The following is a 16,174-nucleotide window of genomic DNA, read 5'->3' on the forward strand; positions in this document are numbered from 1 at the left end:
CCCCGAGCCCTCATTTTTAGACAGTCAGGTCCTGCTTTTCTTCATTTTGTTCTCCTCCTCCGGCCCTCTCAGGTTTAGACTCAGAGATACCTACGACAGCAGAAGCCTCCACTTTAGTGAGTCCTAGCGTGGACACCTCTGGTCATGGCTCTCTGATGTCGGGACAGTGAACACCTGCACCCCACCAAGAATAGCCCATACCTGAGCTCATTCCTCAGAGATTTCAGTCTCCTGATGGACGACCACCTTGGTCACTGACATGTCTGGGTGCTGCTCCTTTGCCTCCTTGATGGCCTGGACGAGGACCTGAGGAAGACAGAAACCGTGCCCCTGAGGCAGAAAGCAGCCAGACTGGTGAAGGAAGGCAGGGATCTCAGGATAGCATTTCTCTGGCAAATTCAATCTTTCTGTCTGCAGTACTAGGGCAGCATTTAGGCTAAGCGAGTTGATAATACCCTTCCATCCCCGATCATGCAGAGGGAGGCTCTGAGACACAGAGACAGTGAAGGCCAGAGATGTCTTTAAGGAATCACAAACAGATGTCAGGGGTGACACCTGTGCCTGCTGGGTGGCTCTGGGAGGATTCACTTAAGAACTGAGTCTGAAGGACAAAGCAGAATCTGTGTTCTAGGAAATTCAGAATGGAAGAGGGAAATAAAGAAGCATGCTACAAAAAGGACGAGATCTCTTCAGCTACTGGAGAGGGAAATAAACAAGGAAGAGTGGGATGGCCTATTATATGCCATGTGTTGGCCTAAGCACGCTATTATTATTATTATTATTATTATTATATACTTAATCTTCATTTTTAAATTTTAATTTTTTTATGATTTTATTTATTTGACAGAGAGAGAGAGAGCACAAGCAAGAGGAGCAGCCAAGGGACAGGGGAGCCTGATGTGGGGCTCAATCCCAGGACTCTGGGATCATGACCTGAGCTGAAGGCAGATGCTTAACCAACTGAGCCACCCAGGCACCCCTATATACTTCATCTTCAGAACAACTAAATGAATTAGGGTCGCACTGTTTCCACTTTTTAAAAAAATTTATTCATTTGTCAGAGAGAGCACAACCAGGCAGAGTGGCAGGAGAGGCAGAGAGAGAGGCAGGCTTCCTGCTGAGCAAGGAGCCTGATGTGGAACTCAATCCCAGGACCCTGGGATCATGACCCGAGCTGAAGGTAGCCGCTTAACCAACTGAGCCACCCAGGCGTGGTCCCTCCACTTTTTTTTAAAAGTAAACTCTGCACCGGTGTGGGGCTCAAACTCATGACCCCGAGATCAAGAATTGTGGGCTCCACTGACTGAGACAGCCAGGTGCCCCTCATTGTTTCCATTTTATAGGCAAGGAAACTGAGGTTCAGTGGGTAAATAAAGAGGTTAATGTTTCACAGCTAGTAAGTAATGCAGCAGGGATTTTTACTTAAATCTATAAGGCTTTCTTCTTCACTACACTGCCCTTTAGTTTCGGGGAGACCCTGTACCGGCATCTGGAGGAGTTTCGATAATTTTAGAAAAGCTAAATGATGCCTAGGGAAAGTCAGAGCAAGGACACCACTTCTCTCATTGCATGGCAAGTCTCTGAGCCTCCAGCTCACAGAACCAAGGTGGAAGAGCCTTTGCGAACGGTGATATGGGGATTCTCAAGAGACGTGCCCCTCCATCAAGAAAGACACTGGCTAGATCTGACCACCTGACAGCTGACCCTGACTCTTAAGAACTACCTCTAGGAGGAACAAGCGAAGAAGGGAAATTCCTCTTTTGTTCTCTCGACCCCATGAAAGCCATTCTTCCTTTTGGGGCGCCTGGGTGGCTGAGTTGTTAAGCGTCTGCTTTCAGCTCAGGTCATGATTCCAGAGTCCTGGGATCAAGCCTCGTATCAGGCTCCCTGCTTGGTGGGAAGTCTGCTTCTCCCTCTTCCACTCCCCCTGCTTGTGTTCCCTCTCTCGTTTTGTCTCTCTTTGTCAAATAAATAAATAAAATCTTAAAAAAAACCCAAAACCCTGCTACCTCTTTATATCCCTGGTCATTGTCCCTGATCCTTTTTACCCAACACACCTGCTCATGAGTCAAGGTCCAGCCCAACCCCTCTCTATGGTTACTCTGATCTACACCGTTCTCTGGATGAAAGCCTGCACCACATGATTTCTTGCTTCAAGTGCGTCCCCACCCATCCAGAGTACACCATGTCTAGCCTTCGTGTAGCCCTCACACCCAGCAGAACTGAGGGGCACAGGAGCATCTCTCTGAGCTATCAAGTGTGTTTGTCACAACCACCCTGAAAGAAACTTATCTTAATTTTATAGGTGGCAAAACTATAGCTCAGAGAAGTAAAATAACTTGCTCAAGGGCACACAACCAGTAGGTTGCGGAATCTAGAGTCAACCCCAGGCTGTGTCACTCCAAACCCAAACACCTTCTGGTTCCCCAGGCCCTTGCTGTCTAGCACCAACTGAGCACACAGCAGGGGCTCAGGTCAACCCCACCAAGGAGGGGGGCGCAGGCTGGCAGCACAGCAGGATCTACTGAGCTGGGGCCAAGAGGCTGCAAGGCCTCCCACTTGGGCTTTGCAGCCTTGTTGCCGGGGACCCTGAGCCTGCGTTCCCAGCAGGGAGTCTCAACCCTGCTACCAAGGGAACTGCCAGCAGTGAGGCTCAGGTTTCTTTTCTTTTTTTTTTTAAGGCACTCAACATATCAGCATCAAGTCATGGAATTATTGCTCCGGCACTGCTGTCAATGATTCCAGAAGCGTTTGCATGCAGTCCCTTCCACCCCCTCTCCTCTGCAGCTTTACTGTTCTAACCTCACCCAGCAGAGAACTGGGAGCATTAATTCTGACCTTATTATTTGCTAATTGCTTGCAGCACACAATTAGCACCTAATTAATATAGAAACATAGAGTTTTAGTGCTCAGAAGAGCCCAGAAATTACCTAGATCAACCTACTCTCCTTTAAGGGACAAAAAAGAATCAGAGGTAATGTGGTTTGCCCAAGGTCACACAGTAAGTTAGCGACAGATCTAGGACAGGCTTGACATCAAGACTCCTGTTTGCACGCAGTCCACCTCACTCCATTTCCCTCGTCTCCTCTGCCCCTACAGCCCTCTGCGGGCAAGGCTCACCCCTTCCCTCTGTCTTGCTATCTTCTTCCGTCCCCAGCACAGGTTTTAAGTACACACTATCCGCTGGACAGCAACAGCTCCGCCCACCCAGAGCCCACCATGTACCTCACACCAGACAGCCCGTTTCCCACGATTCTCAAAACAACTTCGAGAGGAAGTTGCCATAACGCCCATCTTAAAGATAGGGAAACCGAGGCCTAAGAGCTAGAATATGGGAGACCTAGGATTTGAACCCAGCCTTTTGAGTCTAAGGCCCATGTTCTTTGTATTACACTTCACGATCCCCCCACCTGCAGCCCCCATCCCATAGGCCTCCATGGTCTGATTCCCTTCGCCCTTCTCGTTTAGGTGCTAGAGTAGCCCAGGGGGTTCCTGGGGATGAAGCTGGCAGAGCCATCTTCTGAAAGCCAACTCCTGTATCCATCCCTCTTCCTGCCCAGGGACCCATGCTGAATCCATGCTCCTCAGCAGTCCCACCTGGTCATGGTCAATATCAGCATCTCCTGTGATCACGATTCTCTTCTCAATCCGGGTCTCTGAAATCCCACCTTTTACGGTCTGAAACCAAACAGAGGTGGTCACATGAGAAAGAAAGGAAAGAAGGAAGGGAAAACAAACTGTAAAAGATTATTCCGAAAGCTCTACTTCAAAATTTCATCTGCTGCTGGGTACTGTGTAGAACAGCGTTCTTACCTACTTGTCCAAATTCTTGGCTGCGCCTGCTAAAATGAGCACACCTCAACTCCTGAGGATTGCTAAAATCTTTAATAAGCAAAACGGAAAGCCACAAACCTCTATTTATTTTTCCCTTTTTCTTCCAAACATCGCAGAAATTCAGTGAGTAAACAAAACAGGTGTTTCTTTTTGCTCTTTTCCTGTACAATTTGATTATTTTCAAGAGGAAATCGGGAAGACTGTGAACAAAAATGTCACACAGCTTGAAATTGGGCTCTTTATTTTCAAGCACTTTGTATCATTGATATCAAAAGATCCTTAAATAATCCCCTCAGGGTGGGTAGGTTTCCCTAACTGACAGATGAGGATAACCAAGGTCTAGACAATTAAGTAACCAGCTTCTAATTACCCGTGTATCGATAACAGAGCTTGGTCAGAAATCTAGGTCTTACTTACAAGAAAACAGATTTCCCCCTAGTGCTGCTGCAAACATGGACTGTCTCTGATTTCCAGGGAGTAGTTCCAATTTCAGATAATTTTTCCTGCTTGCCCCATAAACAATATTCTAATAATTCCAGTATTTCAGCACGCAAACTGTAGTTCTCCTGGCCTTGATACTGGACATTATATAAAAACTCTTTCTTTTTAAAGATTTTATTTATTTGACAGACAGGCACATAGCAAGAGAAGGAACACAAGCAGGGGGAGATGGAGAGGGAGAAGCAGCCTCCCCGCCAACCAGGGAGCCCAATGTGGGGCCTGATCCCAGAATCCTGGGATCATGACCTGAGCCGAAGGCAGCCGCTTAACCAACTGAGCCACCCAGGCGCCCCAATATAAAAACTCCTGAGTTCTGATTTTAGACTTGGAAACTATGGTTGTATAATAATACCAATGACACCTGTCCTTAAACTGACTTTTTCAACTTACCTCCACAGCCAGATAGGGGAGTGACCAGAGAGACATGCGGATGTGTAGAGAACAACCACATGTGGCTCTATGAGACTACTAACAAGGCAAGGGTGCCCACAGGGTCACCCTAGCTTTACTGCTGGGGAAGCAGCAGGGCTTTTCCACCTGTGACAGTTGGAATCATTTGGCTCAGTAGGGATGGAGCTGAAAACCCTTGCTTCTAGACCAGGGTCCTTGTTGCAGAGAGGGAGCGAACTTGGCATGCCACTGAATTCCAGAAGGAAGTTCTAACTGGTCTGTTACCTTGGTAATCTGAGTTGTGGTTGTGCTGCTTGTGGTCTCAGATGTGATGGTCTGAGCTGTCAGCAGGACTCCTGGGTCCAAGTCCCCATTGCTGTCGTCAGTCTGCAGAAAAAAAATGCAACTCATCACCATGCCTCTCAGGAAGCCTGTGGGCAAATGTGGCAGGAGGCAGCTTCACTCTTCAGCTGTACATTCTAAAGCAAAAAACTGATTCCCTTACAGCGATCGTTTCATAAAGAAAACAATCCCCTGGTAGCAAGCTTCCTTCTAAGAATACTGGATGGGCCAGTTTCCCTACCACAAGGTCAATGACAGAAGCGGGTCAGAAAGGGGAGGCAGGATTATAGCCAGAGGTCCAACAGGAGTGGCAATGGCTACACATGCGTGTACAACATTTTAGAGTTCACAATGGCCTTTCAAAACATTGTCTTTTTTTGATGCCCACACAAGCCCTGTGTAATAAATAGTAAGGGGAGAGACTGATTAGCACTCCCTAGTAAGAAAACTCAGGCCCAGAGAAAGCAGATGACTTGCTCAAGGACTCAAAACTTATAAGTAGAAGTTGTTCACTCTACAAACCAGAAACTCTTTACACACCACCCAAGGCAGGAAAAGTATAAATTCTTATGTGCTAAGGCGTGGGTAGGTTCTGAATCATAGGGTGGAATTTTCCAGAAAGGACCGGGAAATGTCCTTGCCAGGGCTCAAGGGGCCAGGGAATCTTAGGCTGTCTTCTTTGAAGACTGAGAGGGGAGCCTGGAACCAAGGAGGTAGGAAATGTCCCTTTAAGACAACACCATAGAGGAAACCTACGTGATATTCTCAATGACATTTCTGACAACAAAACTATTACTGAATTGGACTATCCTGATTAGGGAGCATTTAAAAGTATTTAGAATGCTGGGCTTTGCAACTAATCTATGCAGAGAACAAGGGCTGGGGTGACTTCTTGTTTCTCTAGAGGTTGCCATATTATGACCAAAACAATTATATAATGATCAGGCTGAGAAAGGACACTAGCAAAAAGGAAGAGAGATGGTTAGCAGCAGCCACTAGGCTGGTAGCAGGATTCAGAGCTGCCACAGTCCCATGACTGGGAGGGAAACAGACTAGAGTAGGAGGGTGGGGGCTGCCCAGAGCCAATGTGCTGTCCAGAATATAATGACCAGTTGGTTCTGGGATTGTACACAGACTCAGAACAAATTTAGAGAATTGTAGTTCTTTTCAAAAAGAACCCTGCAGTCAAAAAAGTGTTACATTACTATCTTTTCCTGCCCTCTTTATAAAGTCATCTGTATTAAAAGCAGAGGCCTCCAAACTTTTTCTGAGCAGAACTACATTTCACTGAGACAAAATGTTGAGATATGTGGGGGTGGGAGATAGGAGGAGCAGAAGAGAATTAGGAAGAAAAGAGTCTCTGAGTTCCCTTCTAGGTAAGAATCTAGACCAAACAGAGAGGAGACAGGATTGTGACACCAAAGCCTTACATGCATGCCAGCATCGTGCCGGCTAGACGACTGGCAAGTTCACTAACACTTTCTTCAGTGCCGACCCACCTATCTACTTTAGATTCAAACTCAAGGAATATTTATTGTACTCCTACTATGTGCCAAGCACAGGATGCAACTCAATTCTACCTCCCAATATCTGAAGTGGGTACTATTATTATCCTTGCTGTATAGTTGGTCCAGAGAAGTTAAATAACTGGTCGAGGCTCTATAGCTAATCAGTGTTTGAACTAGAATTTAGGGCAAGACACTTCTTGTCTGAAGATTGAGGTTTGGGTCCCAGCTCAGACATAAGTAGCGATGGGATCCTGGGTGAGCCCTTCTGATTCTCTGAGCTTTAATTGTCTCACTTGTAACAGCCAGTTCTGTAATACGGCCCTACCCCCACCGTGGCATTTTTGTGAAGATCTAAACAGACTGTAGACATAAAAGTACTTTCTACTGCATGGAGCACTGGGTGTGGTGCAAAAACAATGAACACTGTTAAGCTGAAAATACACAAATAATAAAAAAAAAGAATATAAATTTGAGGTGCCTGGGTGGCTCAGTGATTTAAGCCTCTGCCTTCGGCTCAGGTCAGGATCTCAGGGTCCTGGGATCAAGACCCGCATCGGGCTCTCTGCTTGGTGGGGAGCCTGCTTCCTCCTCTCTCTCTCTGCCTGCCTCTCTGCCTACTTGTGATTTCTCTCAGTCAAATAAATAAATAAAATCTTGGGGAAAAAAAAAGAATATAAATTTGTGTGCCAGGAAGGCTAAACCTTTTTGAAGAGCTCCACCTCTACTAAAGCGTGAGTCTATCATATTTCCCTACCTCCCACTGACTCCCTTATTCCCTGCTCTCTGTCTCTGAAGAAGTGGAAAATGGACGAGATGTTGTTATGATTTCTGACTTACACTCTTCCCACATGTGGACTCTCTTCTTTGACCCTGTAACCAATGTTTCCTCAAAATGATGCTGTGGCTTTGACAGTTGTTTATAAAGTTAAACATCCATTTATCCTAGGGCCTAGCAATTTCACTCTTAGGTGTTTACCCAAGATAAGTGAAAACACGTGTCTACAATGACTTGTACATGAATGTTCACAGAAGCTTTATTCACATTTACTCCAAACGGAACCAGCTCAAGTGTCCATCAACAAAGGAAAGGATAAACAAATTGTGGTACACTCATACAATGGGATACTATTCAACAACAATAAAAAAGTAAACTACAGATTCTTGTAACTTTGATGGGTCTAAGAAAAACATGTTTGGACACAAAAGTGTACTACTGGATACTTCCATGTATATGGCGTACAAGAACAGGCAAACATAAGCTGTGGTTATGGAAATCAAAGCAGTGGCTGCCTGGAGGGGCAGAGAGTAACTAGAATAAGGCTATGAAGAGAGTTTCAGGGGCAATGGAAGTTATCCCAAATGTGTCGTGGTTACACAGGTATATATATGTGTCAAAATCAATCAAATGGGGGGCACCTGGATGACTTGGTTAAGTGTCTGCTTTGGGCTCAGGTCATGACGCAGGGCCCCAGGATTGAGCCCCAGGTGGGGCTCCCTGCTCAGTGGAGCGCCTGCTTCTCCCTCTCCCTCTACCTACTGCTCCACCTGCTTAAAATCTTAAAAAAAAAAAAAAAAGGTAGGCATCATTTAAAAAAAAGTCAATCAAATGGAATACTTAAAAACTACACTTCCCTGTATATAGATAAGCTTTACTTCAAGCATGCACACACGCACATATACACAAACAGTAAAATCCTGTTCTGGCTCCCCGTCTCCTCTCACCACATTCCCCAAAATGTGGGAACTGGAGAATAACTTGAAAAAAAAAAAAAAAAAAAAGGTTCCTGGGCTAACCTGTTTGGTAAGATAATAAAAACAGGAGCAGAAATACTTATAGTAAATAAATAACAATAGCAAATAATTGTCTGGTGTTTGTTATATGCCGGGCACATTTTTCTAGACATCATTTACACCATACTGCACTTCGCTTTTTTATTTACCAGTTTATCCTACAGATTATTCCCATCAGAGGCTTTTCACAGCTGTATAGAATTACCTTCATTGGATGTACCACAATTTATCTAACTTGTTCCCTGTGATGGACATTTAGCTTGTTTCCATGGTGGTGACAATTTGAAACGCACATTAGTCTATTCCTTGCAACAACCCTATGGAGTGGAACTATCATTGGTCCCATTTTACAAATGAGGACAATGAGTCAGAGAGATTAACCTGATGGCACATCAGTAAATGATGGAGCAGGTTCGAACCCAGGAAATTCGATTCTGAAGTCAGCACTTTCCCCGCTATGCTCCACCGTCTAATATGAATAAGAAGTCATCATGTGTATTTTGTCTGACTGTCTTAAGCCCCGTTAAAATGAACTAAGACAGATATGGAACAATATAATATAGTCATAGCTACCATTTTTTAATACCTACTATATGCCAGGCAAATATTATCTTTATTTTAATAACTTTATAAAGTTATTTTTCAGAAGAGAAAACTAAGGCTCAAAGAGTTTAAGTGACTTGCAAAAGGTCACAGAACTAGCAAGTGTTGGAATTCAGATCCCTGTCGAACTCCAAAGCCCACCTGATTTACCTAGCACATCAAGCTTCTTCTACACTTCTCTGACACATGCGTACATTTTAAAATGACTGCCTCCTTTTCCCTTTTTTACAGGGTCTACACTCAAACCATGTGGGCTTTGGTAGGCAGCTTAGTCCTAACAACTTTCATGCATATGCTACAAAATTCACTTCAAAATGGAATACGGTGAAATGTCAGTCTCCCTCCCACTCCTGACCACAGTCCTGGAGTCCCAGTCCCCTTCACCAGAGGCCACCACTGCTTTTTGGGTTTTCTTTTTGAGTACTCATTCAGAGATAATATATTCATGTACAAGCTTCCTCTTTCTCTCCTAAAAACAGCATATTATTACACCATATTCTACCATGCCTTTTTTTTTTCCAAGGATTTATTTATTTGGGGGCACCTGGGTGGCTCAGTGGGTTAAAGTCTCTGCCTTTGGCTCAGGTCATGATCCCAGGGTCCTGAGATCAAGCCCTGCATTGGGCTCCCTGCTCAGCAGGGAGCCTGCTTCCTCCTCTCTCTGCCTGCCTCTTTGCCTACTTGTGATCTCCATCTGTCAAATAAATAAATAAAATCTTAAAAAAAAAAAAAAGGATTCATTTATTTGTGAGAGAGAGGATGGGAGGTGCAGAAGGAGAGGGAGGAAAAGAATCTCAAGCAGACTCCCCCCTCAGCACAGAGCCTGATGCAGGGCTCGATCTCACAACCTTGAGATCACAACCCAAGCCGAAACCAAGAGTTGACGCCTAACTGACTGAGCCACCCAGGTGCCACCCCCCACTACACTTTTTTATCTATTAATTTATCACATAGATTATTGCCATTAGAAGCTTTTTAAAAGAGCTTCACTGAATTATACTAACTGGATATACCATCATTTGTTTAACCTGTTCCCTACTGATGGCTAGTTAGGTTGTTTCCATGGCAGTAACAATTTAAAGAGTTTCCTATCATATGAAAGTAATTCTTACATCCTCTGGTTAATGATGTGCACAACCTTAAAGTAATTTCCTATTCCTTCCTTCTTCAATACCCTGTACTGCCAAGTCCTAGTCATTCATTTCGGTCTCTCCTGCCCCAGCTCCTTCTTCTCATCTCCTCCAGCTCTCCTTCGGTTCTTTATAAGCATCTCCCCAGACTTGCTCTAATCATATCCCTATCTCCAGGCTTCGCCCTACTTTAAAATATTCAGCACACAGCCTTAGGAATCATCTTCCAAAAATCACAGCCTCAGTGATGCTGCTTTCTTACCACTGCTAAAACACTTCAAGCAACCCCTCCTTATTTACCAAATGCCACACTCTAGACCACAAGAGAGATGGGAGAAGCATGCTAACAGTGACTTAGCAACCGTGAATGGACCAAACACTGTACAGACATCATTCCACTAAGTTCTCCCCCAAATCTTGCAATGGAGGATGATACCAGCCCCATTTTACAGCCAAAGAAACAGAGGGGAAAGAGATTACTGATTTGTTTCAAGTTATCCTGCTAGTTATGGGGGTTGAGCTAGGATACAAGTTCCATTTGTCTAATTGCAAAGCACATGTTTTTAATTGGCAAAGGATGCCTGTTCCCGAAAGGGGTATCGTCCTCCAGTTCATGGTGTGAAGATGAGTTGTAAGGATTTAGGTGAAATCACTCAGCCAGAGCTTCACATGGCTGCCTTGTTCCTGCCATGCAGGCTCCAGCCAAAATGTGGCCTCCTCAGAGAGGATTTTCCTGACAACGCTAGAATCAGAGGAACCACCTTTCATATAATCTCACATTGTCTAACTCTTCATCCGATTTTCGTTTCTTTGGCCTAATACATAAATGCTCAACAAATACTGGCTTATATTTGCTTATCAGTTTATAGGGGGAAAACTTTTTCTAACTTTTGGCTTCTATGAATAAAAAAAGGGAAAAAAAAACAACATTTTTTGTTTTTTGTTTTGTTGTAAGAGCAACTCTTAACTCATTCAAATTACCAATAAGGAGAAATTTTACTGAAAGTAAACAAAATTTTTATTTAAACAAAAATTTTAAATGCTTAAATTCTTGTGTGATTTTAAATTTAATTGTAATAAATTTTAATAATTTTTTAAATTTTTATTTATTTTTTAAAAGATTTTATTTATTCATTTGACAGAGATCACAAGTAGGCAGAAAGCCCGAAGCAGGGCTTGATCCCAGGACCCTGAGACCATGACCTGAGCCAAAGGCAGAGGTTTTAACCCACTGAGCCACCCAGGCACCCCAATATTTATTTATTTATTTTTAATTTTTATTTTTAAGTAATCTCTACAACCAATGTGGACCTTGAACTGACAACCCCAAGATCAAGGGTTGCACACTCCTCCAACTCAGCCAATTACATGTTATACAATATAATATAAGTTATATTATAGCTGTTACTTATTTACACTTTCAGGCATGATGCTCAAGTCAAGTCCATACAGTGCAGTATCTTATACAATCTTCACAATAAAATCATGAGGCAGGGGCCTTTGGCTCAGGTCATGATCCTGGGGTCCGGGGTTGATCCCCGAGTCAGGCTTCCTGCTCAGCAGGGAGTCTGCTCCTCCCTCTGCTCATGCTCGCACTCTAATAAATAAAATCTTTTAAATTTTTTTAAAAAAATTAAATTAAATCATGAGGCCGATACTGACATCATGAACGGGGGTGGGAAGAGGGTGGGGGGCAGCAATCAAAGCTCAGAGACATTCAGTTACTGGTAGTAACTGGAGTAAGTGGAGGATCTGGAACTTGACCTCAGATTTGTGTGACCCAAAGCCCATGTCTGCCTTCCCTCACTGAACTGGGGGGATATAAGCAGTTAGATGCAAGACAACTTTGCATTGAATGAAGTAAGTACTTTGGGACATCCTCAGATCAGTGATCTCTTCCAAAAAGAATTACACCAGAAAAGCCTAGCTTTATTTGCAGCAAATGATTAGACTCTGTAAAGAAAGAAGGTTATCTATTGTGTTTACTCCGGTCTTTGTTTGTGAAACAGCACATCATGTCCCACCTGGGCAGCCTCGTAAGTGATGGTCTTGGTCTCAGTGTGAACAATAGGGACATCTTTGGTTGGGATTTCACTTTTCACAGCGTTGGCAGTATCTGAGATGGTGACGGTCTGAGTCTTCACCAGGGGAGGCTGTGAAGCAGTAAAGAAACAGAGTCAGTTACCAGAGTCTTTGGAAGGCTGTGAAGAACTAATCTTCTGACATTGATCTGATCAAAGTGATAGCTCTAATCAAGCCAAGGGCTAGATCAATCTCTGCCCAAGCCTTGGACACTATTCCAAGCAGCCTTGACAAGGTGTCAAATCATGAGGGATATTAAAAAACAGCATTACTGTAATCATTTTCATATCCTTAATGGAAAGCTATAAGATCAGACGGTTACGATCAGTGATATAAAACACTTTAGACTGACCTTCAGAATTTGAAATTGTTTGCCAAATAGCAGTCACTTTTGTTTGTTCTTGTGACTGTGCCATTACAATTAAGAAAATCAGTCACATTTCCTCCACTAACTACAAATGGGACATGAAACAGCAATGGCATTGGAATACTTTATCCTGGAATTCATTAACTTCTTTCAAATCAATGTCAGACATTCACTTTGGATTTATTGAGAAGAACAGTATTTGGAAAACTGGAAAGAAAATCATCACTCCTACCACCACCTGGTGATTAATCTCAGAATCTCAGAAGCATGAACATTAGTGGAGTATCGAAGGCTTCTTGTCCATCAGCTCACCTTGCCAAAGACTACAAATCACCCTAAAACTACCAGTTGATTGTGATAAAGTTAAGTGGCCACCCACCTTAGCATAGGAGATTAGTGCCTGTGAGCACGGAAGCCCTTGTGAGTGGGGTCAGTGGGAATGGTGGGCTGTACTATGTGGCTGCAATACAGAAATCATTATCTGGGGTCTGAAACCTCAAAAAAAAAAAAAAAAATCAGTTGCCTCTTTCAATGAAGAGTATTGCAAATTTTGAGCATGGCCTCAGAGCACTAATGACTCTTCACCATAGAAGTCTCAGAAATTCACCTCTGTATATAGCCCACACTTGAGCAAGGAAAAGAGGAACCCACTCACACCAGCTTCATAAAGATAAGCAGCTGGAACTTACCCCCAAGAGTTCTAAGTCATCAGGGGTGAAAGCATTTCTGGCCATGGAGTTAATTCCTCTGAATAAATCTATTTGTAATAATCAAGGGGTTTGGCTTTATTCTTTGATTCTGAAAAAAGCAGAGAGGTGACTGTCCTCACCACCACCACCACCGCCACCTCCACAGAGCAGATTCTGGCCCTCTCCCAGAGTGAGTCATTAGACCTGCATCATTGAATCGGTTACTACCTGGAAACTTCGAATGAGGGTGGGGAACTGGTTACCCACACGAGAGTCATGAAATGATCCATTTTGCTTTCCAAGTGGCTCTCCTGGTGTAACATGTTCTTCACTACTCTCTGCCTTTTTTTCACCAAGATGCAGCTGAGAGGAAGCTGGCGATACTGAGAAGTTTAAGGCACTGGCCTGTTCCTCCATTCCTATACATTCCCCACTTGAGCCTCTTGGTATTTCCTTAACATCAAGATAGCCAGCTGCCCCCCGCTCCTTCTCTTCTGTCTCCTTGCTGCTTATGGACAGGGAGCCAAACTCAAAGCTTTGTGGAGACTCCGACGGGGTGGTCATTTGGCTCTTACTAGGAATTACTGAATGCTTGGGACCATCCCATTCAGAGTCAGGGTTGGTAGATGGCCCCTTTGCCACGGCAGCCGCCTCCTCTGTGCGAATGCCATTTATATTCTACAAATGAATGAACACATACAAAAGCAAGAAGGTTAGGAATAAGTAGGGAATACAGTGAACTCTGAGAATCAACAATGATTTTTAAGAGGTCTCGAAAATATCAGTATTAATATAAACCAAGAATCTTAGCTCCTGAGGTAGCCAAAAGGAACAACTGCTCTTCATTGATAAATATATTAGTGATCTAAGCAGTTCCAACCTCATTATGGTCTTATTTCTATAACCCTGTTAACCTAAGAACTAATTTTGATGTGCCTCACACAGTATCAAGCACTTTGTGTTACTATGACCTTCCATGTATAACACATACTTTTCATACTTAAAAGAGTTACTTTGCCATTGCTGAATACCTAACTCGTTAATATACACAGGGAACAATGCGATTTATGAGCCAATCAAACATCTTCTCCAGAAGCCTGAACAGGTTGCAAAATGTTTCATATCACCAAACCATAAATATCATACTAGGCCCCGCAGAGAGACTAAAATCTCGACTTTGGATGGCAGGGATTAAAACATCGAATACATCCAGAACAAACTTAATCCAACCACTGTCATGAAATTAAGTATCAAAAATAATGATTTCTTTGTAAACATAATAAAAGTGACCCAGCAGCTGAGACACACTTTTTAGAAAGACTTTTTTTCATTTATTCGAGATAGAGCACACAAGCAGGGGGAAAGGGCAGAGGGAGAGGGAGAAGCAGACTCCATACTGAGCAGAGAGCCCGATGCGGGGCTCTATCCCAGGACTCTGAGATCGTGTCCTAAACCGAAGGCAGATGCTTAACCAAATGAACCACCCAGGCGCCCCAAGCTATATTTCTTCACAGATGAATGACCTATTGCCATACCTAAGAAGTAAGTCCTGGAAACAGTTCCTTCCTGGACCAAGTATCTTACAGCACAGAAAAAACAGACCTAAAATAAGTACTTCCAAGAGAATGTGGATAACAAGGTAACATCACCATGGATGGACATAAACCTAAAGTTAAAGAAAGGTTCTATTAGGTAGAGGAGAAGGAATTCACATGAGTAAAAAAGGATTATGAGCCATGTGAAAAACCAACAGGCTGAAGGAAGAAGCTAAATGTCAGGAAAGGTAAACACGTGCATGTGCTCACCAGAAAGCCATGTGGGCCTGAAATTTTGCCAAGATCAACTTCCCATATTACAAACCACCTATGAACTTACTAACAGAAAAGCACTCTTTTCAAAAGGTATTCCTGGAGTCAATGACACATGCTTGGATTGCGTACGTACACATGTTACTGCTCAAATCACAAGACACGTATTATATTTTTTAAAAAATTGCTGCTGCTCCTTGACTTGTAAACCAACCTACATTGTGGTGGATATAAACCAGTGCCCTATTAAGTCAAGCAAAGAGGCGCTGCACTCAAGAACTTCAGGCCATACTTCTAAGCCGTCTTGAAACCATCAACTCAAGAGCATCCCAGAGTGGTACAAGTTGAATTCGGATTAGGCAGGTCTTTCATGGACTGATTATGAAGATCATATGATCACACAAAGCATGAAAAATGGGATTGAGAGAGAACAATAGAAACTGTCTTTGTCTGCAGATGAATCAGAGATACATAAAATATTCTTGCTAAGGGTATGTGAATTTCTTCATACTTAAAATGAGAAAAATACCTGGTTTGACTCATGGGGTTCTGAAGATCAAAAAAACCAATATACGTGAAAGCACTTTGTAAATTCTAAAGTACCATAGAGAGGCACTTAATTCAACCAAAGTTCTGAGTACCTAGAATATGCTAGGGCCTTTTTTACTAGACTAAATTAGTTGTTATTATTTACGCACTGTATTACTTTCTAGGACACTTTTCTCACCATTTCTTTTGAGTCAGACCAAGCTGTTAGAGCTGTCCAAAAATAGATCAGCTGGTAATAAACAAATGGACTTTTTCAAATTGCTATATGCTAGCTCTAACACTGTGAACAGCATATACAAACTCACTCACATGGAGAAAAACACGGTTTTTCCAAATAATTTTGTCACAAGTGAGAAGGCTGATTTATAACCAGGAATGTACCTAAAAAAATCAAGTTAGAGCCAATTTTATACCAGTCTGCTCAAGTGATACGTGGTGGTCTGCCACCAAGAAGCCATTTGTGAATTGAACATAGCTTAGGCCAGGAACACCTGGCCCAAAGTTGCCTACTGTTGAATAAAACTAGATCAAGCAATAATTTTTTTTTTCAAAGCATGTGCAGAGGAGACCACCGATAAAA

General features: G+C 43.2%; 1 protein-coding gene across 11 annotated transcripts in view; it reads right to left on the reverse strand.

The window, feature by feature from the left end:
- EPB41 (erythrocyte membrane protein band 4.1) overlaps positions 1–16,174 on the reverse strand; it is a 201,629-nt gene that overhangs the window by 2,563 nt on the left and 182,892 nt on the right. For 6 of the 11 annotated variants that reach the window (XM_046018094.1, XM_046018078.1, XM_046018085.1 and 3 more), the window contains 4 exons: positions 12,124–12,252; positions 5,011–5,112; positions 3,598–3,678; positions 202–306 (listed from right to left, as the gene is read on the reverse strand). In XM_046018094.1, coding sequence (XP_045874050.1) covers positions 208–306; positions 3,598–3,678; positions 5,011–5,112; positions 12,124–12,252 — 411 coding nt within the window. In that variant the 3' untranslated portion in view covers positions 202–207. Of the gene's footprint in view, positions 1–201; positions 307–3,597; positions 3,679–5,010; positions 5,113–12,123; positions 12,253–13,465; positions 13,916–16,174 lie in introns of all 11 variants that reach the window. The other 5 variants (XM_046018062.1, XM_046018013.1, XM_046018037.1 and 2 more) reach the window with 1 other exon arrangement.

This window comes from Meles meles, chromosome 1 (assembly GCF_922984935.1).
Source record: "Meles meles chromosome 1, mMelMel3.1 paternal haplotype, whole genome shotgun sequence".
Taxonomy (NCBI): Eukaryota; Metazoa; Chordata; class Mammalia; order Carnivora; family Mustelidae; genus Meles; species Meles meles.